The sequence below is a fragment of the Lolium perenne genome, chromosome 2 (genome assembly GCF_019359855.2).
Source record: "Lolium perenne isolate Kyuss_39 chromosome 2, Kyuss_2.0, whole genome shotgun sequence".
Classification (NCBI taxonomy): Eukaryota; Viridiplantae; Streptophyta; class Magnoliopsida; order Poales; family Poaceae; genus Lolium; species Lolium perenne.
In genome coordinates, this window is record NC_067245.2 from 302,240,483 (window position 1) to 302,264,366 (window position 23,884).

A 23,884-nucleotide genomic window follows, 5' to 3' on the forward strand; every position below is an offset into this window, starting at 1 on the left:
CGCGAGACCCCTAGACCCCCACCCGACGCCTCATTCCCCCTCATCCTCCCCCTCTCATGTCATCTTCTCTCGCGTCTCCAAATCGATGCCCCTCGATGGCTCGACGACGGCCTGCGTTGCCGCCTCATCCTGCGCCGCCACGCTACGCTAGGGAGTAGCTCCGCCACGCCACGGACGAGCGAGGGGCAGCTTCACCAGGGGTCGATGCCTCCTCAACGCTGGCCTGCCCCGCTCCGCCACGGACGAGCCAAGCCAAGGGCGAGCTCCGCCACGCCACAAACGAGGCCCAGCTCCGCCAGGGTCCGCTGGCTCCTCGACGCCCGCCTGCCTCCTCCTCCTCGCACCACCAGCGCCAGATCCAAGCGCCACCATGGACGGCTCATCGCGCCGGCAAGACAGCTCCAAGCCTCGCGCCTCCCGCCGCCTTCTCGCGCCGCTAGGGCCATCTCCAAGCCCTGGAACGGCCGCCAGAGACGCGCCGCCATGGCCTGATTCTCCATGCCAGGGCCGCCAGATACGCACCACCATGGCCGGTTTTTTCCACGATGTGGTGGTTGGATAAACCAAGGACCCGATTGCTTTTTTTCGCTTTAGGGACCTATTTGTAAAATTTCTTGGCTCAGCTTCATCTCACCTCATACAAGCCACCAAACAACTTCTTGGCTCAGCATGGGTGAAACACATGAAAAAATCTAAGAGCAGCTTGTATGAGCTGAGCAAATCTCAGCTGAGAAGGACAATCTGAGGGGGACCGATCTACCAAACACACCCTAGATAGTCAAGTTTAAACTTTAAACCTTCTGTGGTCCTTTACCTCTCTCACCTCTCTCTTGCCTCAGTAGCACGGGCCTTGAGCATATCAATCTCGTGGCGAGGTTTCAGCTTCAAAACCTTCCGAAGAATTTCTTGAGGCGCGCAGAGTCCGTCATGCTTTTTGTCAACACGAGTAAAGTCGTCGACGCATTGCATGCTCCATATCATAGGAACATTCGTGGAAATCATCCCTCAAAGCTATCATCTCAAGGTCGAGCTGCTCGGCGAGCTAGCTCCTCCATGCTGGATGCTGCTCATCTCATCTTTTGTGTCTTCCACCTGACGCCGCGTAACCTTTGAGCTTGCCACACTATTTCTCAGCCCGTTGTAAAACTTAATTGACGAAATTAAAATAACATTGAAGGCATCAACCCCAGAACAGAGTGTCTCCAATTGCTTTTTCTACTTCTTTTCCTGATCAAACGAAAGAACTCAAAACAAGTACTCCTGAACAGTATATTACTACGGATAACTTCTGAACAGAAGTATAAAAGTAAACTATAGCTTCTTAAGTTTACCATTCAGTTTACTATACAAGTGTGACGTAGATCATTCATAACTTTTAGGCTTACGCCTAGCCAATGCAACCACAATATGATGATTATCAGAACTTGGAGTCTAACTCATCACGCAAGCAAGCTGCAATATTACTAAGCAGTTTATTGAGCAGAGTAATAGCAACCCCATCATATTATTCCATCCAAAAATATGCATTCAAACACGGGGACCCAAGAGGCTGAAGATGAGCCATGTCCGACAAAAAAATCATCAGCGCAAATTTTCTTAGGTTAAAAGAATATGGATCCTCCTCCAATTGATTAGGTCTTGCAATCAAGTCCGGAAGTGCAACTCTATTTTTCTGAAGCAGATGCAATAACCTGAATTTAGTTACCTACGCTCCTACTGATTGCGCACACTCAATTACATCTGCCACAGAAATCTGAGTTGCACTCTGTACTCCTCCGGAACAGCATATAACGGCGTGTACAGAGGAGTCGGCGTGGTAGCAAGGATTCTCCTTGCCGAGTTGCGTTTGGGCTGGTACGAAGCTGGAGGCTCGAGGATCTTGTACCCCTTCTGCGGGAACATGCCGTCGAGCTCGTCATCGGAGAGAGGCCTGCTGCGCTCCTCGATGTCTCGCTTCCACGGCAAGTACTGGTACAGCTCCGGAGTCGTCGTTGAGCCACAGGCAGCAATCTGGCTAGCTGCTGGCGTGGGCGTAGCAAGATGCTCTGCTCCGAGTGGCGTCTCCATACTCGCCTCCGTTGTCTCATCGTCCCATCTCGACCTCTGCTTCTTGTGTGTCTCGTCATCCCATCTCGGCCTCTGCTTCTTGGGTGTCTCGTCGTCATCCCATCTCGACCTTTGCTTCTTCCGTGTCGCAGCATCAGGGGCATCGTCGTCGTCGTCCCAAGCTGAGCTAGCGGTGTTGGCCCCGGCGGCGGCGGTAGCATCCCACCTGCCGCGTCGCTTCACCGGCGGCTTCTCTGCCTTGATTTTAGCGATTTCACGCAGAACCTCTTCCTTGCGATGCTGCAGCCTGTTCTCGCGCATGGCGTCGGCGTAGGTCCGCACGGACGGGTGCGGGGTGGCCTCCCCCGCGGCGAAGGCGTCGTGGCGGTCGGGCGATAAGTAGCGGTGGAGGCGGCGGCGCCGATACTCGTCCTCGCGGTCGATGATGCGCCGTGACTTGCCGTTGGTGGCGTGGTCTTCGTGGTCGCTGGGGAGGGCGGCGTCGTAGCCCGTGTATGACGCGAGGCGAGGAACCAGGGTGGGGCTGGCGGCGGATAGATCGTCCTCATCATCCCCGGATACCGGGATGGAGGTGACGTAGCCGTCGAAGCGGTTGCCGGTGGCGCCGTAGAGGTCGGTGTCGAAGGCGCCCTCCAGCTTGCGGTGCTCCTCCTGCGCCCGTGCGAGCGCCAGGTCGATCCCGTCCATGGCGATCGGAAATCGGGAGAGGCGATTCATCAGGGTTCCGCGAGAATTTTTAGATGAGTTCGGCGAGATTGAGGAGCACTCCTGTAGACTGCAGTTTCAGTTTGACGACCCGTGACCGTGAGATTGGGCAAGTAAATAAATGAGACTTTGCATGATACCACCCCTATGTTACTTTGTAACATGGAGTAGTAACTTATGCATGACACCACCTTATGTTACTTCCCACTATGAGTAGTCTCAGGGTAAATACTATCTATCGTAGTCCGATGGACAACAAAACATCGGACCCATCTGATGCCGTCCGATTCCAATTCCATCACATGGCCCGTACGCACGGAGGTTTCGCAGATTTTTTTTTGGGTCCGTTAACATCGCACGTTACCACCTCCACCGCCGATATTTTTGGTCAGCACCTTTCAAATCGATCCCAAAAATCTAGCAACCTTCCTCAGTTTTCGTCGCTACATCTCATCTTCCCTGCCTCGCCGATGACCATGCCTCCATGTGGTTCTCCCCAGCACCGCCGCCTCATGCTTACGAGAAGGATTATGTGGCCCTCCTCGCCATTCTCGATCCAAGCACGTGTCCTAGCGAGGCGATAGCGCCCAATACGACCACGCGGGCCGCTGAACGTGCGGCCGGGACTGGGTCAGGTGCAGCAGCAGCCGGGCACACCGGGGCCGGCGGTCGCAGTGCCATCCGGGTCTCATGCATGATGCACCTGTTGTTGTGGGACTTCACGTCGCCGCCCCTCCCGCCTTACCGTTATCTGAACCACCATCCATGTCATCGTCAATGGAAAGGCTGGTGAGGCACCTCGAGTCGTCGACGAGCACGTCCTCATACAGGCATGCCGAATAATGCTTTCTTCTCCTTTGCGCTGGCTCACCTTGGCAGCGGCCGTGCCGCGTCCTGGACTTGCATAGGTTACAATTCATCTCCTCAACTGATCTACTCATTGTAAGTGATGCCCTTCGCTAACAATGTATCCAAGTTGCAGATTTTTCTCCGCCCATGCCAATCCGACAAGTAGGCCATTCAGAAAAAAACAGCATCGCCACCATCTGTAAGGAACACAACCACCATTTGAAGGAAGCACGACCAGCGTTGGAAAGTAGGATGACCCTCATATGAAGGAAGCACGGCTACCGCCGCGAGGACGCATTCCCCAATTGGACAGAAGCAAGACAACTACGGGAAGGAAGCATATTGGCAAAACCAAAACCAAGATGCCACATTTTATTGTATGGAAGCAAACACAGTACACAGAGAGTATCGGATTCGTCAAGGGCGGGGCTTGCATGCATAGAAGCATGGTGTTGGTGCATATTACTAAAATATGTAAATTCATTTTAACATATATTTTTCCACGGAAGCAAATCTCCATTCAATAGGAGCAAATATTTATTCCGTTAGAAGCACACATCCGGTTCATCCGGTTAGAGAAAATATTTATTTCATGGAAGAAATATGAGCAAATTTTGGGATTTTGAAGCAAGGAGAACCAGTACAGGAAACAAGCAGCGGAAGCATGACTGTTGCTTCGAAGATACAATTTCATGTACATAAGAAGGGAATGTGCTTAATACATGAAACAATTGTAACTTCGTGAGAGTTCATCTACTTGCCACAACTTGTGTACAATGTTGTGTTAAAAGAAATTGTGCATTTGATATAGAATTTGTATCTATAGGAGTTTTAAAAAATGCTATGCAGCAAAGGCTATGTATCAGTGAGCAGAGGGGAGCATATTTGTAAAGTTTTCGAAACATTCTTGATGAAAGATTGGAGCATACAATAGTTGTGACTTAAGCGACTTAACGAAGCAAGACTATGTGAGAAGAAAATGATTGTATGAAATAGTTTATTTTGATTCTTAAAAGTATGGAATTAGTTTCATTCAAATTAAATACCAGCAATAGTAGAACAGGATATGGGAGAAAAGGATTCACCTGATCCGCCTCCATTGCTTTCCAGCAGGAGATAACTGAATTGTTGATTTACTGCCGAGATTGCAAATCCTGGAAGCACCTAGATGCAGAATTTTGGAAGCAGGCGTTGGATTGGATCTGCAGGCGGGACCTGATACGGGAGTAGTTAATTCTAGGCACGCCGTTTAGGGACGTTAACTAAACCTACCTAAAATAACGTGGGGTAGGTTTCCAGATCGTACGGAACGTGTGCTTCCTATCCAACGGCCTTCGACTGGTCCGATCGGAAGCCAATATCGGCATCCGATCTCGCAGTCCAAATTTTGTTGGTTATGTCAATAATTACAGTTTTAATTATCACTTAATTTTTTTTTGCAAATAGACACAAGAAATCAAGTAAGCAACCACTTGTGTTCATCAAATGCAAAACAATCTTCACTCTTTTTCCACAATCTCGGCAAGAACTAGTGATAAACACCATGACTTTCTCCTCCCCGCTACTAACCTCAACATTTCTCTACATAAAATATGGCCTTGGCCACATGATAAACATTTACAATTCTCACCACCTCCAAAACAATCAAAAAAGTGAAATGCATCATCGAAAACTATGGTACGGTATAGCAAAACAATATTAAAATCACTAATAAATAGATCATGCCAAGTCACCCTAAGGCTAACATGAATACCTAAATCTTAGAAAACCTAAACCTAACTAAATCTTACAAAACCATAACCATATCTACCTTCGAGCAATGACCTTAGTGCTTACTAACCATCATACAAAATTACGAACCACCATTTGCAAATGCAATACAAAGAAACCATATATTTTCTCACAAATGCAAAATTTAGGTTTTCAAAATTATGAATAGCGCCAAACAAAATCAAGATTTTAATTGGGAAAAACGAGGGGGTGGGGGAGAGTACTGATACGTCCAATTTGCATCACTATTTTATATCATAATTTGCTGTTATTCATTGATATATTTCATATTTGGGGATAATACTTATGTTATTTCATCTATTTTGCATGATTCATGATTATTGGAGGATCGCGCACCGGAGTCAGGATTCTGCTGGAAAAAGCGCCGTCAGAATGCAATATTTCGGAAGATCAACAGTTGACGGAAATTATATGAAAAATCCTATTTTTCCAGAAGATGAAGGGAGCCAGAAGGGGGAGCCGAGGGGACCCGAGGTGGCCCACCTCATAGGCCGGCGCGGCCCAAGGCCTGGTCGCGCCGCCCTGTGAGGAGGAGGCCCACAGCCCCCTCTCGCCTCCTTTTCTTCGCGAACGTCTTCGTCCCGAAAACCTAAGCTCGAGGGAATAGGTCGCGAAGAGTCACAGCCGCCTCTGCGGGGCGGAGAACACCAGAGAGAAAAGAGCTCTCCGGCAGGCTGAGATCCGCCGGGGAAATTCCCTCCCGGAGGGGGAAATCGACGCCATCGTCACCGCCATCGAGTTGGACATCATCTCCGTCACCATCACCATCATCTCCATCATCATCACCGCCGTCTCCACCGCTGCACATCGTCACCGCTGTAACAATTTGGGTTTGATCTTGATTGTTTGATAGGGGAAACTCTCCCGGTGTTGATTTCTACTCGTTATTGATGCTATTGAGTGAAACCGTTGGACCAAGGTTTATGTTCAGATTGTTATTCATCATCATATCACATCTGATCATGTTACATATGATGTCTCGTGAGTAGTTCGTTTAGTTCTTGAGGACATGGGTGAAGTCTAAATGTTAGTAGTGAAGTATGGTTGAGTAATATTCAATGTTATGATATTTAAGTTGTGGTGTTATTCTTCTAGTGGTGTCGTGTGAACGTCGACTACACGACACTTCACCTTTATGGGCCTAGGGGAATGCATCTTGTACTCGTTTGCCAATTGCGGGGTTGCCGGAGTGACAGAAACCTAAACCCCCGTTGGTATATCGATGCAGGAGGGATAGCAGGATCTCAGAGTTTAAGGCTGTGGTTAGATTTATCTTAATTACTTTCTTGTAGTTGCGGATGCTTGCAAGGGGTATAATCACAAGTATGTATTAGTCCTAGGAAGGGCGGTACATTAGCATAGGTTCACCCACACAACACTTATCAAAACAATGAAGATTAATTAGCCGTATGTAGCGAAAGCACTAGACTAAAATCCCGTGTGTCCTCGAGAACGTTTGGTCATTATAAGTAAACAAACCGGCTTGTCCTTTGTGCTAAAAAGGATTGGGCCACTCGCTGTAATTGTTACTCTCGCACGTTACTTACTCGTACTTTATTCATCTGCTACATCAAAACCCCCTGAATATACTTGTCTGTGAGCATTTATAGTGAATCCTTCATCGAAACTGCTTGTCAACACCTTCTGCTCCTCGTTGGGATCGACATTCTTACTTATTGAAGATACTACGATACACCCCCTATACTTGTGGGTCATCAAGTACCTCTAGGGATGGAGAGGAGTCAAAATCCACAAAGAAATGCCACCAATTCGGGGATATTTGGGAGAAAAATGAGTGTGTGTGTGTGGGGGGGGGGGGGGGATCGAGAGGGGCTCATGGTCCGGAGGAGGCTAGGGGGTGGACGGGTTGGAGGCCCACCAGTGACCCCTAGATACTTAACCCACTTCCTACCTTCATGGTCCCACTGCGGTCATTGAGCCTGGTTGGACGCTACACGGCATGTCAACGAGATGATCACCACGTCATCAAGGAACCATAATACCTTGATTTGGTCTATTATGACATAAAAAATGGCAAACATGTCAGATCTAAAAATATTTTCCACATATGTTCATTTTGCGCTGGATTATTTTTGAGGGGACAATTTGATCATTTCTCATAGCATATAGGTGGTGGACATTGATACGTCTCCGACGTATCGATAATTTCTTATGTTCCATGCCACATTATTGATGATATCTACATGTTTTATGCATACTTTATGTCATATTTATGCGTTTTCCGGAACTAACCTATTGACGAGATGCCGAAGGGCCAGTTGCTGTTTTCTGATGTTTTTGGTTTCAGAAATCCTAGTAAGGAAATATTCTCGGAATTGGACGAAATCAACGCCCAGGGTCCTATTTTGCCCGGAAGCATCCAGAACACCCGAGAGTCGTCAGAGGGGGGCCACAGGCCCACCAGACCATAGGCCGGCGCGGCCTGGGGGTGGCCCGCGCCGCCCTATGGTGTCGTCGCCTCGTTGACCTTCTGACGCCGCCTCTTCGCCTATAAGAAGCCCCTCGACCTAAAACCTCGATACGGAAAAGCCACGGTACGAGAAACCTTCCAGAGCCGCCGCCATCGCGAAGCCAAGATCTGGGGGACAGGAGTCTCTGTTCCGGCACGCCGCCGGGACGGGGAAGTGCCCCCGGAAGGCTCCTCCATCGACACCACCGCCATCTTCATCACCGCTGCTGTCTCCCATGAGGAGGGAGTAGTTCTCCATCGAGGCTCGGGGCTGTACCGGTAGCTATGTGGTTCATCTCTCTCCTATGTACTTCAATACAATAATCTCATGAGCTGCTTTACATGATTGAGATTCATATGATGATGCTTGTAATCTAGATGTCGTTATGCTAGTCAAGTGAATTTTACTTATGTGATCTCCGGAGACTCCTTGTCCCACGTGTGTAAAGGTGACAGTGTGTGCATCGTGTGGGTCTCTTAGGCTATATTTCACAGAATACTTATTCACTGTTATGAATGGCATAGTGAAGTGCTTATTTATATCTCTTTATGATTGCAATGTGTTTTGTATCACAATTCAACTATGTGCTACTCTAGTGATGTTATTAAAGTAGTTTTATTCCTCCTGCACGGTGTAATGGTGACAGTGTGTGCATCCGTGTTAGTACTTGGCGTAGGCTATGATTATGATCTCTTGTAGATTATGAAGTTAACTATTGCTATGATGGTATTGATGTGATCTATTCCTCCTACATAGTGTGAAGGTGACAGTGTGCATGCTATGTTAGTACTTGGTTTAGTCGTGTTGATCTTTCATGCACTCTAAGGTTATTTAAATATGAACATTGAATTGTGGAGCTTGTTAACTCCGGCATTGAGGGTTCGTGTAATCCTACGCAATGGTGTTCATCATCCAACAAGAGTGTAGAGTATGCATTTATCTATTCTGTTATGTGATCAATGTTGAGAGTGTCCACTAGTGAAAGTATGATCCCTAGGCCTTGTTCCTAAATACTGTTATCGCTGCTTGTTTACTGTTTCTTGCGTTACTACTGCTGCGTTACTACTGCTTGTTTACTGTCCTGGGCAAAGCACTTTTCTGGTGCCGTTGCTACTGCTTATATATATTCATACCACCTGTATTTCACTATCTCTTCGCCGAACTAGTGCACCTATTAGGTGTGTTGGGGACACAAGAGACTTCTTGCTTTGTGGTTGCAGGGTTGCATGAGAGGGATATCTTTGACCTCTTCCTCCCTGAGTTCGATAAACCTTGGGTGATCCACTTAAGGGAAAACTTGCTGCTGTTCTACAAACCTCTGCTCTTGGAGGCCCAACACTATCTACAGGAAAAGGAGGGGGCGTAGACATCAGACATTTCAAAATTTGTAAGAGAATTAAAGGTAAACGGGAAAGTGTAAGGGATTTCTGGCAAATATTGTACTTCAATTTGTGTTTACAGTGGTACTACTAATCTTTAAATAATTATTCATGCAGAATTTAGGCATTCAAATCCAAAAGTAGGCCAAATATGGGTTTAATTTGAGGAGAGATGTTGACAATTGGAATGGATCCAACAACCGGCTCCGATCAAACAAGAGAGACCTATTGGATGAGGATGAAGGAGTACTTTGACGCCCACAACACAAGTGGGAATGAGCAGAGCGTGCGTTCTCTTCGGTCTCGTCGGTCGGGCATCAACACCGATTGTCAAAACTGGGCGGACGTGCAAGCCAATGTTGATGTAATTAACCCAAGTGGCACAAATGATATCGATAAGGTAAGAAATTCTACTACTTTGTTGGTCATCTCTACGGACGATTGTTGTTCTATATGGCTCATCTATTCTCTTTTGTTTGCTTTGTAGAACTCTATGGCTCAATGCTTGATTAAAGATGTGGGAAAGAAGAACAAGAAAGGCAACAAGATTCTTGGCAAGCCATTCACGATGCATCATTACTATGAAGTGCTAGGGAACGAAGAAAAGTGGAAGACCCGCGGGAAATTGGATGCGGAAACCATGGCCGCCAATGCAACCGGTGAAGCAAGAATCATCGATGATGATGATTCAAGTGACGAAGGTAGGAAGAGAAGCTCCACTCCTCACTCGGTTACTAATGCAAGGAGGAATGTGCTTGGTAGTAAGGCCGCCAACGATATGAAGGGAAAGAAGGCCGGAGATGATGACATAGCCATTGCCATGGATAGGATTGCAAATGCAAGGTTGCAAGCAAATACAGATAGGAAGGTGGCAAGAAACTTGGAGAAAGAGACTATGGGGGCTATGGAGGCTCGGAGAGCCACTTTGTCGGAGAGGCTAGCCACCAACGAGGAGAGGAATTTGGCTTTGGAGAAGAAGCAAGCCAATGAGGAGCACCTGCGCCTAGTGGAGGAAGAGAGGAAGCTTTTCTTGATGGACACTTCCAACTTGGATGAAAGGCAAAAGGAGTACATCAACCTTGCTCGCGACGAAGTGTTGGCCAAAAAGAGATTGTTGGTGGCTAACATGAACACACCCACATCCGGCATGTTTGGAGGAGGCATGACCATGTTTGGAGGAGGCATGGCGCATGGGAGGCATGGCCATGGGAGGCATGGCAGGCATGGGAGGACCAAGCTATGGAGGAGTCTTCGGAGGGACCATGGGAGCATCGGTGAGTGGTGTCTATGGAGCCATGGGAGCACCACCGGGAGGGTTTGTAGCCTCTATGGATCCTACTCTTCCTCCTTCAAGCCAAGGTGTCGATGAAGAAGAAGCAAAAGATGGCGGTGATTTGGAAAATGTGGAAGTGTGAGATTCTATCTTGCATTTTTGATATGCAAATTGTGTGTTGCACTTTGTGTCCATTCAAACTATATGGTGTGTGTGGTTGTTGAACTGCGTCATGTTGTGTTTGGTTGCTGAACTATATGTTATGTGTGTTGCACTTTCTGTCCATTAATATGAGTATTTGATCTTATTGAATGCATAGTAGTGTATCAAAGTTGTTTTCCGTCGGCGCGCTGTATTTTGGAGCGCCCAGCGGAGGTTCTTTTTTTGCGTCCGCGCTCGTGCTGTAATTTAGCGTCTCCGGTGGAGGAAAACATCTCGCAGCGCGCGGTATACTTTTGCAGCACGGACACAGCGACGAAATATGGCGCGCGTGTTGGAGATGCTCTTAGACCATGTACTATGTGTGAAAAAAGCGGTTCTAACACTCTCTCTCCTCCTATTGAATCGATTCTATACATAACAATGAACCGAATCATTGGTCTGACACAAAAAAGCGGCTCCTATTGCGAAAACTCGCAAGTACGCTCGAGCTAGAGTGATCCTCTTATCTATGTGGCATCGAGCTGTTGGCCTTTCTAAGTGACGTCACTCGCATGTATGCTATACGGCGGTGGGCAATGTATGCCAAGTACATGGTGTAGAAGGGTCCAACCACATTTGACGTAAGAAACACCCCGATGCTAGGATTGCTGGGGCCATAGAACGCGTTTTCTGTTCCACGCCGCGAAAAGATCCTGTTCCGCACCCCCGCTCCTGTCGACATGTGTTTGGAGACTAGGACTGGAGCCTGTACCGACAAAGCATCCTGTTCAAAATGAGGGGTAGTCAGAGCAAGGAAAATGAAAACACAACTCTATCTGGTAAGCACAAACTAACAAAAACCATTGGCGACACTATAATGCCCCCGATTTTTTTTGGGGAACAGCTGGGCAAAGAACTGCTAAGGCAGAGGAACAGGTGTAGCTGAATATGGGTACCTGACCAATTGAGTCCTCGATGACCACCAGCACTGCCCCTACAGGGAGAAATTTTGCATCCATCTGAGATTCCAAAAAAGCGGCAGGATGTAAAGCTGGCTAGATTGCTATGGTTTTCTGGCTCCAGACCACGACCCGCCTGGTTTCTCTATGTTCGTTTGGCTCCAGCCGTGAGCTGAACCAATTTCGCATGGTGCTCTATATATAAGCAGTGGGCATACCAGGTTTGGGCGCCAGTTTTTCAAAAACCCCACAGACGCTCCTCCTCCAGACCTGATCAACAACGATGCAAATACAAAAGGCTCAGTAAAGATAAGAGTCTGTTGAATTGAACAACAAGCCAAGCTGCCCACCGAGGACGGCGTGGGACCAATGGTTGCCAGACATGTATACAAGTTCTCTCCCAACAGAATTCAGTTTGTTTTTGAAGAAAAGTCGCACCTACACTTTCTGATATGCTGACAGCAACACATCAAACAGTCCATTAAATTGTCCTAATAATAAAAAAATATTATTACAAACCAGATAGAGATTTTTTTTGTCTAATTCGCCGATTCAACCGCCTGGTGCGAACCGCCTAAACAGCTTCTGCATTCTTCATACAGTTGTTCTTACGGTGGCCTGGCAGACCGCAGTTTGAACACTTCGCTTCCTTCCGAGGCTTAGCAGCTCCTGGCGGGCGATCTGGACATGTTGTACTTTTGTGTCCAGGCAGCCTGCAGATAGTGCAGAATCTTGTCCTTTCCGATGTTGTCTCGTACGGTGGTTTGTCACGGCTAGTTGTTGGCCTGCCGCCACTTCTATTCTTCGACGGTGCTAGCAGGGATGCATCCAGGCTAATTGCAGCACCGCCATCCTTGGACAAACCGCTCGGCTGCACGAAATGTTGGTCAGCCCCGACATCCACCCTAGCCTTCTTCGCGGTCAGCCTCTGCTCAAGTCCCAACCCTCCCCCTCAACAGCCACTAGCTTCAACTTCGGCACCAAGACCTTTATGGACTCCATTGCCGTGGTGTAAGCATCCACGTTTACATCCCCGAGCCTAACTACCTCCATGCAATTTAGGTACAGCTGAGAATGCATGAAGCTAAAAGATGTCACCAGCCCCTGGTCCTTCTGGTACTGTACAAGGTGAAGCGGCAAAACATCGCGCGCGTCCACTGTCCACCTCTTCATCACATGGAGCGCCGGGATCTCCGTGCACCTGAGGTGTAGAAGCACCTGCGGGGGATTGCGGAAGACACCCGTTAGAACCTTTTTACAGAACTACTTGCGCACGCGGCAGCATTGAATTTTCTCTGGGGTGCACATACTCCCATGGAAGAGAGTCCATAGCACCGTCCTCACCTTAACCACATGGCAGCACAGCATCCCCATGTGTTCGTACATGCCGCACTCGCAAGTGTAGTATCCATTGTGGACCAAAACCTTGTACTCCACCTTGTACCACTTCTCCCGCCTACCGCTGTCGAAATGGGATGCCCTGTACACCTCTCCGGGCACCAATTCGTCGATGTAGTAAGATGCAGACTTGTACAGAACTTCCTGGAACTTCTCGAACATAGTTCTTGTATATATCTTTGCGGCATGCTTCTCCATAGGTCCGCCGACTTTGTAGACCACTCCACCCTGCAGGTAGACTCAGTTAGCATTTTATATGTCGATAATTCATCTACTTGGGGGTTAATGGATCAGGTTTTCAGTCAATACCAGGCGTGTCCTCTTCTCCTGGAAGCTCTCTTCCGAATCCCTATCGTACAACAGTTTGTTAAATTGTTTAACAAACACGTGCATCGCCGAACCGGGGGGCACGTATGTCTTCAACATGTGGTTAGCACTTTCGCTACGCTGAGTACTGGTCATCCTCGCACAAAAAATCCCACTGAAGTACGGCTTCGCCCACTTGTGCCTTGTTTCGTATATTTGGTACAGGTAGGGATTCTTCTCCAATGCGTAAGTACTAAGCATCTGCAGCCAGGCACCCTCGAACTCCTCCTTGGTCAGCATCTGGTTCACAATCTGGTGGAAATCAACCTTGAACTGGCTGTTCTTCCCATACAATGCACCTAGCCTCTCCTTGGCTTTCCTCAGGACATGCCATTTGCACCATCGATGCTTAGTTGCTGGCAGAACATTACTAATAGCCACCTCCATCGCCCTGCACTGATCTGCAGCCAGGAATAATAAACGTAACACTTGTGTCAATTACTTTTCGCGTGCATCTTACGAAAAAGGCTAGCACGGGGAAAAATATGAAATAACGCGAGATTCGCCGATGCACAGATTTTTGTACCTGTTAGTATGGTGACTGGTTTTTTTCCACTCATCATCTTGACAAACTCCCGGAAAACCCATTCGAAGTTCTCAACCTTCTCTTCACGCAGCAGCACACCCGCGAAAATGGCGCTCTGAAAATGGCTATTGACGCCAACGATCAGTCCGAAGGGCATATCATACACATTTGTCCTGTAGGTCGTGTCAAATGTTATAGCATCACCAAAGTAGTGGTACTGTGCCCTCCCCTTCCCCGTAGTCCATAGTAGGTTCATGATCCTACTGTCATCATCCACTTGCACGCTGTACGTGAATTCAGGGTCAGCAGCCCCCATCTCAGAGAAAACCTCAATTGTCTTCCTCACATCATCATCTGCTTGCTCGCTACTGATCTTCCCACACAAAGTCTTCAATGCCCTTTTTGTGAAGGGTATATTCTCCATTTTCCCGAAGAAGCTCCCAATGATACTGTAAACCTTCCCAAGGTTTACATTATTCTCGCGCAGCTGCTTGACCAGATCTTTTGTGTAGCTGTCGATGTGCCTGTGGGACGGCCAATGCGCCCTTTCGCCGAATGAAGCAGACAAATCATGAGTGTGCACGTCCCTGTGCTCGCATATGTACCAACCGTTGTCCTTCGTCCGCAGCAAACGGATTAGAGCCGGGCAAAGGCAAACGGGTGGAGTGCGAATTTGTTGCCCGCGGACGGCCCTGCACACATATAGACAACAGTTATCCGTAGGAAATAATGGCGGACCAGGTCGCCAGCAAAATTATTACACAAACAGACAATGAATAAAAAAATTAGCCGTAGGATACTATGCTTTGTCTGGGGCAGGTAAGAATTCAAGTGTTATGGAGGGAGGAAAAAACTCACCGAACAACCGCATACTATCTCCTGCATGCACTTAACCCGGTCGACATTGAGCCTGCTTTTGCCGTACCTCACCCCAAACCCCCGTTCACACGAGTATAGATTGTAGAAGTCGTAAGCCTCCCCGATAGAATCGAACGACACCCCGACCTCCGGCACAATGACCTCACCGTTAGACCTGGCTGGGAACTCGCGAAGCGTCCGCTCCAGTGCCGTGATGCGGGATGAGTTCAGTGCCCTTTCGGGCGGCGCCTTCCCTACTCGGTTCCTGCAGACAGACATACGGAAATTAGCTAGGTGTTTTTAGATAAAACCAGATCAATGAACCATTGACACACCATCCACATATGTTTTTTCGAAATGCCTGCATTGAATTTTGGCATTGCGGGTTTAAAACTTCCTTTACTGCAAAAATAACGCGCAACGTTGTGAACCTGCGAGAACTACTAGAACCGTATAGGCACTTCATTCGATTAGCAGAATTAGTAATGATGTTTCCCGCATACAAGATCACTGGTTTTGTATCTCTGCAAATAAGTAGAGATGTAACCACTGGTTTGTCAGTCACGAAATTTGCCTTACACGAGGTCGCCAATGTTTACATAGTTTATTTTCTAAACGGATCCAACACCCACGATTTACAGCTACAGCATAGATCAAGCAAATCCGCTTGGAAAATTGGGGGGCGGCGAGCAATACGTACCTCCTTTTCCAACCTGAGACTACAGCGCCCCCGCCAACATCGCCCGCCCTGGTGACGGACGCTTCAGCTTGCGTATGGTCTATGTCTCCCTCCTCGCCGATTGCACCAGCCACAGAATTTCCGGACCCATTGCTGCTGCTGCCGTCCCCTGGGACAACCGCCGGCGCAACGTAGCTCGGTTGCGAAGAGCATCCAACGACGGCCTCCACTCCACCGCCGCAGGATTCCGCTTGCGCCAGCAAGTTTTGCAGGCTGGACAAACCCAAAATTAGTCGCAGGAAAAAAGATTCTAGCAGACCCCTGTGCCGAGCTCAAAAGGGGGTTGGTTTCTACAAGCAGGATTCGCAGCAGGATGCGTACCTGGGCTCCAGATCTCTGAACACGAAGCCGGCCATCCGGCATACAACAGCCTCAACCACACTAGAATACCGCCGGGGACCCTTTTCCCTCGCTCCAGCGCGGTGATTGAGCGCCGCCACATGCAGAGTTACCAGGCCATCGGACCAGGGGGGGGGGACTAGGTAGCAAAGCGGCGGCGGGTGGTGGCTTAGAGCATCTCCACTCCTTTGCCCTCCCCACGCCCGAAATCCGGGGAAATTTCCGTTCGGATTGGACGTAAATTTAGCGTAGGGAGGAGTAGTTTCCTAGCCGCGATCTCAGGCGAAGACGGCGACGTAAATTTGAAAAAGGAAACCTGACAAACTACGGCAAAACACGGTCGAATTTAGACTAAATTTAATGATATTTACTATATAGAGGGCGAAGTTCATACATAGAGGACCGAATTCGAGGCTAGGGAATACAACTGTAAATAGTAAAACACGGCGCTCTACATGCCGAAATGGCGGTAGAACACCGTGTAGTCGCCGTCGCTGCCATCGTCGTCGGAGCTGTCAGCGTCGAACTGCGGCGGCGCCGAAGCCCCCTGGCTGCTGCCTTGGCCGGCGTCTCCCCACCGGCCACTGGTGCGAGGCGGGGACGGCGATGGCCTGTACAGGTCGTCGTCGGAGGCTTCGAGGTCGACGACGGGGACGGCGGCGCCGGATGGAGGAGTCGCAGGCCGGCGGTAGCGGGCGACGTCCTGGAGGAGCCTCGCCTGCCGCTCCGCCTCCTCCTTCTCCCATCTCCCTCGACCGTGCGCAGCCCGGTCAAGCGGCATGGCGTTCTGAGCGGGGACGAGGTCCTGGAGGGACCTCGCGATGACGGCCTCGAGGATGGCCGCGTCCTCGGCGCTCTCGGCCTCCTCCACCTTCACCTTCGCCGGCTTGCGCTTCCGCTCGCCGGAGGTGTCCTGTTCCCGCTTCGGGCGGAGGCGTGCCGCCGAGGCCTTGCGGATGACGATGCCGCCGCCGCGCGTGCGGTTGCTCGGCGGCGAATCCGGCTCCTTTTTCACCGGCGCCAAGGATGGCGCCGACCTGGACAGCGACCTCGACGCCGTATCGGAAGACGATGAGCTGGCAGCCATGCGCCGTGGCTGCCAGCTGTTTCCCCGGCGGCGGTTGGCCAATGCCCTCGATGGAGGAGGCATCGTGAGCGGCGGGGTGTTGCCGCCCTCGATGTGCTCGAGGACGTTGTGGAGCGTCCTATTCGGCGCGCTCCACCATCGCCGGCGACCCGCGGCGTTGTTGCGCGGAGGCGGAGGCGGCGGGCCGTCGTAGGACGCCAGTTCCCGCTCCCACCGCCGGGGGAAAAACGAGTTCCACCGCGTGATATTGTCGGGGTGGTGGCGCGGGTCGGCGCGCTCTTCCTCCGTCATCGCCATCCGAGCCTCCTCGATGGCGGCGTCGAGGGCGTGGCCCTGGGGCGGCGGTGGGATTGGCACGCCGCCAGCGCTTAGCCGCCACCCGCCGCCGGGAGGCCTGGTGTCCGGCGGGCAGGGGTACCCCGCCTGGTGGAGGAGGTGCCCCTCCCACGCGTGCAGCGACCGGCGGGGGAAGCCATTGTTGGCCGCGCCGTCTTCGTCGTAGAACGCCATCGAGGAGAGTGGAGGAGAGTGGAGGGAGAGTGGAGCAGGGGTACGCGTCGCGTCGAGCGGAGCGGCGTATATAGGTGCGGCTGGCGCCGGCGATTAATGCCGCGTGGAATGCGACGCGTCCGCGGCGAGCTGACCGGCGGCAGCCTTTACTGCGCGCGGAAGACGATGCGTGCGCGGAAGACGATGCGAGTGTCGCTGACCGGTCGGGGCCACCTCCGCGGCGAAGCCAAAACGAAAGCGCGGGAGAGATTTCTCGGCGTTTCGCGCGCTTTCGCTTCGTCCGGAGTCCCCGAGCGCTCCCCGGTAGGCCGGGGTTGGCGTGGGCTCGCCGGATGGATGAAAGCCCATATCCGGCAAAAAACGAGGAACCGGGGGCGCGGCTGGACCATTTTTCGCCGTCCGGATGAAAAAATGTCACGTCGGGGACCTGTTCGGGGAGACGAGTGGAGATACTCTTAGTTAAGGGGAAGGTGTTAGGTTTTCGTAGTCTGCAGCTGCGAAAAGGTGCTCACTTAGCCAACGGGCCCCGCTCCCCCCGGAACATGTTCCACCATCCAGTTCGAATCCTGTTCATGTACCATGTCTGGTCCTGCTCCTGCTCGACCGACCTGGACGGGGCATTTAATTAGCATTGCCAACGTATACCCTCCAACCGTGCGTACATACAGCGCACTTGCTCACGTGGCACACCGCGGCATACAACATTTAATGTCAAATTGCTGCCTCCGCGTCGCGCAGTACGTATTCCTATATCAGGCTCACCCAAGCCCGGGCGCCATTCGTCCGCCCTCCTCCTATTGTTGGTTCGCTTCTTTGCTTGTAAACCATGCATGCATGAGATAGGAGAATGGGCCCACATGGCATAGACTAAAAAGAAAAGGAAGATTCATCAATTGGCATGCATGTATGTCAGAGCAAAGTGATTCACACATAGCAGCGAATCAAAGCCGATTCCAAACCCTGCTATGTTTTCCTTTGAACCGAACACACATAGTACATGGTCTTAGAAGCTCAACCCCAAACATGATCCCCTGTAAATATGGAGATATTTGTTGGGAGAAGGCAGTATCCAACATGTTCCAAGTATCTCACCATCGAATCGATGGGTTTATTTTGAATCAAAATATACCGTACTCGTTTGTCACTTTGTTATTAACTAGTTTATTTCCTTGCTCAGCTTTTGCCCCCAAAACCTCAAAGAAAAAAAAAAAGCATATGCTTAAGAATATATGTATTTATCCAATTCGGCAGAGTAGTAGTTGTTGACTTATAATGCAGAATTGGATTTGGTTTTGTGAGAAATCAGGAACTTATACAAAATAACCAAAGGCTATTATTCTTTCTGTTTTTACTTAGGACTTAGGAGATGAAGATAGCCGTCGGATGAACATGAACATGATCTGCTAACTCTGCATCCACAACACGCCCCAAATTTCGAAAACAGCCGCCCGTCTCCTTCCTCCGTCCCCTCCCAAGCTCGCATCCCCTTCCACCATATAAGCGCACTGCAACCCGCCGACCCCTTTCCTTTCCCTCCTCACCCCAAACCCCCACCAAATCGCACCGCCAAATCGCGCAATGACTGGAAGCGACAGCTCCATGTTTCGGAAGAGGTACCGTGACCTCGCCGGGAAGGCGGACTCCGATGTCGCCGCGCTCGGCATCGCCGCCTCGGGGAAGGAGGGTCACGTCGACGCGCTCGACCTGGTCGCCGCGAAGAAGCCCTCCACACCGACCGCCGCGCTCGACATCGCCGCCGCGGGGAAGGAGGAGGGTGTCGACGCGCTCGTCCTCGGCGCGCCGACCACCGCGCTCGACCTCGCCGCTGCGAGGAAGGAGGATGTCGCCGCGCACGAGTTCGCCGCCGAGACGAAGGAGGAGCATGTCGCTGCGCTCGACCTCGACGCCGCGACGAAGGATGCGGACGTCGACGCGCTCCACCTCGACGCCGCGACGAAGGAGGAGAGCGTCAACGCGCTCGACCTCAACGCCGCGACGAAGGATGCGGACGTCGACGCGCTCCACCTCGACGCCGCGACGAAGGAGGAGAGCGTCAACGCGCTCGACCTCGACGCCGCGATGAAGGATGCGGACGTCGACGCGCTCCACCTCGACGCCGCGACGAAGGATGCGGACGTTGACGCGCTCGACCTCGACGCCGCGACGAAGGATGCGAGCGTCCATGCGCTCGGCCTCGCCCCGCCGACCACCGCGCTCGAACTCGCCGCCCTTGAGGAAGGAGGAGGGCGTCGATGCGCTCGAGTTCGCCAGCGCGAGGAGCGAGGACATCGACGCGCTCACCGCGTTCGACCTCACCGCCGGGAAGAAGGTGGACGACCTCGCGGCGCTCGCCGCCTTCCCCGACATCGTCCCGCCGCCGCTCCCTGACCTCGCCTCGGAGGACGCCGCGCAAGGGGGCGAGGGCCAACTGGCCATTTCCATGTTCGATCTTGACCCGGACTCCATCCTCGCCCGCTTCCTCCCCGTCGACCACTCTGAGAAGGGCGTGATCAAGTATCTGCCTGCCAACTCCTCGCGCCTGGAGATCCACCAGGCCGCCGGGTGTCTTCTGATCGGGCATATTGAAGCCCGCCGCCGTGCCCGTCACGCGGCGGACAAGGAAGAAGCCCGCCGCGCTCGCATCGCACGCCGAGAGGCCGAGCGGCGGCCGTCGAAGCCCATCTGGAGGCGCCTATTAGCAAACTAGGGTTTAACCGGTGTCTCGTTAGAGTCCGGGTTTCGTGTTTATATAGGCAGAAATAACCTCTGCCGTGGTTGTTACAGATTCGTATATATCGGAGCGGTGTACTACACCGTGTCCAATACATATCATATACAGGTGTTTCAACACCCCCTCTTAATCTAAACTACGAAGAAGATTTAGATTACGCCTGAATTCTAGAAGACCTCTAACAGGCAGTGCTTTGGTAAACCCATCAGCAACTTGATCTCTACTGGATACAAACTTGATAGCAAGTCTATTTTCTGCCACTCGTTCTCTAACAAAGTGGAAATCAATTTCAATGTGTTTTGTTCGAGCATGAAATATTGGATTTGCTGAAAGATATGTAGCACCAAGATTATCACACCATAGACATGGTTTTTCTCTTAGCCTGACGCCAAGCTCTCTTAAGAGTGCTTCAACCCATATCATCTCTGCTGTGGCATTTGCTAGTGCCTTGTATTCAGCCTCTGTACTTGATCTTGATACTGTAGCTTGTTTCCGTGCACTCCAGGAAACTAAATTTGGCCCAATGAATATTGCAAAACCTCCTGTTGAGCGTCTATCATCGAGGCAACCAGCCCAATCTGCATCTGAAAAGGCACTTAAGAATGTAGAAGAGGACGGCTGAAAGGTGATACCAATGCCAACTGTATCTCTAACATAACGTAGTATCCTTTTTACTGCTGTCCAATGAACTGTAGTAGGAGCATGCAAAAACTGACACACCTTGTTAACTGAGAAGGCAATATCAGGCCGAGTGAGTGTGAGATATTGCAAAGCACCAACAATGCTGCGATATTTTGTACTATCCTCAGGACCTAGGAGCTCTCCTGACACAAGAGAAAGAGGATCTGAAGAGGACAATGGTGTGGGAGAGGGCTTACAATCTCGCATTCCAACTTTATCCAATATGTCCATAGCATACTTTTCTTGTGTAAGCAACAAGCTATTCTGTATTTTCTTCACTTCAATTCCCAAGAAATAATGTAAGTCACCAAGGTCCTTGATAGCAAAATCTTTATTCAAATCTTTAACCAAAGCAGTAATGGCCTGATCTGAAGAACTTGAGACAATTATATCATCAACATAGATTAGCATAAATATTGTAACATGTGCCTTCTGATATAAGAACAAAGATGTATCTGCCTTTGATGATACAAACCCAAGACTATTCAACTTGGAACTTAGTCGAGAGTACCATGCTCGAGGGGCCTGTTTTAAACCATAGAGAGCTTTATCCAATTTGCAAACAAAATTAGGAGAATTTGGATTTTCAAAACCTGGTGGTTGTCTCATATAAACCTCCTCTTCCAGAACACCATGTAGAAACGCGTTCTTGACATCTAGCTGCCGCAACTTCCAACCTCTAGCAACTGAGATAGCTAAGACAATTCTAATAGTGGCTGCTTTAACAACAGGACTAAAAGTATCCTCATAATCTATTCCATATCTTTGTTTAAAACCTTTTGCAACTAAGCGAGCTTTGTACCTGTCAATAGTGCCATCTGCTCGTTTCTTGATGCGATACACCCATTTGCAATCAATCAAATTTTTGTTGGAGCTAGGTGGTACCAGGTGCCAAGTTTGATTTTTAAGCAATGCATCATATTCCTCCTCCATTGCTTTGCGCCATTTGGAATTTCCAAGAGCATCCGAGAGAGAACAAGGTTCACCTGTAGCTGCAAGTAACCCATAACGTATTGTACCATCCGTATAAATTTTCGGAGTTTTAATACCTTTTTGTAGCCTGGTTTGCACTCTTGCTGCAGGAATGACTGCAGCAGACGGAGCCACAGAGGATCCGGCGGAGACAGGAGCAGCATTGGGATCTGCAGAGGATCTTGAACCAGGTTCCTGGCCAATCAGCGGAGGGGACCGCAGCTGACGCGCGGAAGCAGGAGACTGGGACTGCGGCGGAGCCCGCGATGGCGATTGATGGCCTGGGTGCTGCTGCGCTGTCGGAGGAGCATTGATTGCTGGCGGGTCCCGCGACAGGGACGGCTGCCCCAGTCGACGCGTGTAAACGCGTAACGGGACAGAGCCAGCTTGAGTGTGCTGCTGTCCACTGCGTGCAGCAGGAGCAGCAGGGGAGGCAGGATCCGCCTCGGGATCGGCGAGGTCCGAGGTTGCAGGAGAATCCTCCTCAGATTCAGCGCCTAGTTCGTCATTTTCAGTAGGATTTTCCTGGGAGCTGTTCTCACTCGTTTCTTCTTCATTTTGACTCAAATTTTCGTCACTGTGATCAGCATCAGATAGGGATTCATCATCATCATCAGGTGGAGGTGTTTCCTGGCCATGGTTAGTGACAATTGGAATAATGGGTAAAGGCATATGATCATCATGTGAGACATCCCCATTTGTACATGCAATATTTTGTGGTGGTAGCAAGAGAGTTTCTTCACGGAGACGTTTTCCAGCATTGGGATGTAGGAATGCAAATGGAAAAACATTCTCATCAAAAACTACATCTCGAGAAATGTAAACACGACCAGTGGTCACATCTAGACACTTGACCCCTTTATGAAGGGGACTATATCCCAAGAACACACACCTTTTTGATCTATAAGCAAGCTTTCGTTTGTTATAAGGACGAAGATTGGGCCAACAAGCACACCCAAAAATCCGAAGAGAATCATAGTTTGGAGAAGTGTGGAGGAGGCGTTCTACAGGAGTTTCATTGTTGATGACTTTGCTAGGAAGTAGATTGATTAGGAATGTGGCTGTAAGGAAGGCTTCATCCCAGAATTTTAGAGGCATAGATGCATGTGCAAGCAAAGATAGCCCTACTTCCACAATATGACGATGTTTACGCTCAGCGGAACCATTTTGTTGATGAGCATGGGGGCAAGACACATGATGAGTAATGCCAATTTTCTGAAAGAAGGTGTTGAGTTTTTCATACTCACCACCCCAATCTGTTTGCATAGTCACTATCTTCCTACCAAACTTACGCTCGACATAGGCTTGGTAGTTAAGGAAAACTTGATAAACATCAGAATGTTTCTTGAGCAAATATATCCATGAAAATTTACTGAAATCATCGATAAAGCTTACATAGTATGAATGCTTGCTAACAGAGGCAGGTGCTGGACCCCATACATCAGAGAACACAAGCTCAAAAGGAACTGTGGACACACTGGTGGACACAGGATATGGCAACTGATGACTCTTAGCTAGTTGACAAGAATCACACACATAAGGGTTTATTTCTGGACTATATGAAAGCTGATTTTTCCTAACAATCTGTTGCACCACAAATGAAGAGGGATGTCCTAAACGGCGATGCCACGTGGATGAAGATGGCTTTATTATGACGAAGGCTTGCTTGGACGACCCGGTAGATAGAGGCACTAGCGGGTAGAGACCACCATAGCATGGTCCCTTAAACAGAATTCTTCGAGTTTCCCGATCCTTGATAAGAAAGAACCAAGGGTGAAATTCAATGAAAATATCATTATCAAGTGTAAGTTTGTGAACAGATAAGAGATTCTTTGATGCAGTGGGAATGTGAAGAATGTTGTTTAAATGCAATGTACTATGGGGAGTTTGCAACATAGAATGACCAACATGCGATATAACCATACCATTGCCATCGGCAGTGTGGACGCGGTCTTGTCCCTTGTACTTCTCGCTGGTTATGAGCTTGTTCAACTCACTTGTGATGTGATCGGTTGCTCCAGTGTCAGAGTACCAATTCGAGT

General features: G+C 49.9%; 3 protein-coding genes across 3 annotated transcripts; all 3 read right to left on the reverse strand.

Moving 5' to 3' along the window:
• Positions 1-1,672: 1,672 nt before the first annotated feature.
• On the reverse strand, positions 1,673-2,841 carry LOC127330853 (uncharacterized). Its single transcript, XM_051356930.2, has one exon. It carries the CDS (start codon positions 2,782-2,784, stop codon positions 1,735-1,737), a length of 1,050 nt encoding a protein of 349 aa, XP_051212890.1. The 5' UTR covers positions 2,785-2,841; the 3' UTR covers positions 1,673-1,734.
• Positions 2,842-11,955: 9,114 nt separating this feature from the next.
• Positions 11,956-16,052, reverse strand: LOC127337053 (protein FAR1-RELATED SEQUENCE 5-like). The gene is made up of 7 exons (XM_071826774.1): positions 15,844-16,052; positions 15,484-15,735; positions 14,784-15,048; positions 13,926-14,617; positions 13,343-13,800; positions 12,980-13,261; positions 11,956-12,853 (listed from the first exon to the last, which is right to left on the reverse strand). The coding sequence occupies exons 4-7, from the start codon at positions 14,347-14,349 to the stop codon at positions 12,557-12,559; spliced, it is 1,461 nt and encodes a 486-aa protein (XP_071682875.1). The 5' UTR covers positions 14,350-14,617; positions 14,784-15,048; positions 15,484-15,735; positions 15,844-16,052; the 3' UTR covers positions 11,956-12,556.
• A 4,263-nt stretch (positions 16,053-20,315) lies between these two features.
• On the reverse strand, positions 20,316-22,006 carry LOC139835861 (uncharacterized mitochondrial protein AtMg00810-like). The gene is made up of 3 exons (XM_071825743.1): positions 21,920-22,006; positions 21,857-21,862; positions 20,316-21,302 (listed from the first exon to the last, which is right to left on the reverse strand). The coding sequence occupies exons 1-3, from the start codon at positions 22,004-22,006 to the stop codon at positions 20,316-20,318; spliced, it is 1,080 nt and encodes a 359-aa protein (XP_071681844.1).
• Between the last annotated feature and the right edge of the window lie 1,878 nt (positions 22,007-23,884).

Excerpts from the sequence above, each read along its gene's own strand:
- LOC139835861 (XM_071825743.1), bottom strand. The coding sequence starts at position 22,006 with ATGCTGCTCCTGTCTCCGCCGGATCCTCTGTGGCTCCGTCTGCTGCAG.
- LOC127337053 (XM_071826774.1), bottom strand. The coding sequence starts at position 14,349 with ATGGAGAATATACCCTTCACAAAAAGGGCATTGAAGACTTTGTGTGGG. Across the intron at positions 13,801-13,925 it reads ACCAGTCACCATACTAACAG|ATCAGTGCAGGGCGATGGAG; the intron begins GTACAAAAATCT and ends TCCTGGCTGCAG. Across the intron at positions 13,262-13,342 it reads AGGAGAAGAGGACACGCCTG|GGTGGAGTGGTCTACAAAGT; the intron begins GTATTGACTGAA and ends GTCTACCTGCAG.
- LOC127330853 (XM_051356930.2), bottom strand. The coding sequence starts at position 2,784 with ATGAATCGCCTCTCCCGATTTCCGATCGCCATGGACGGGATCGACCTG.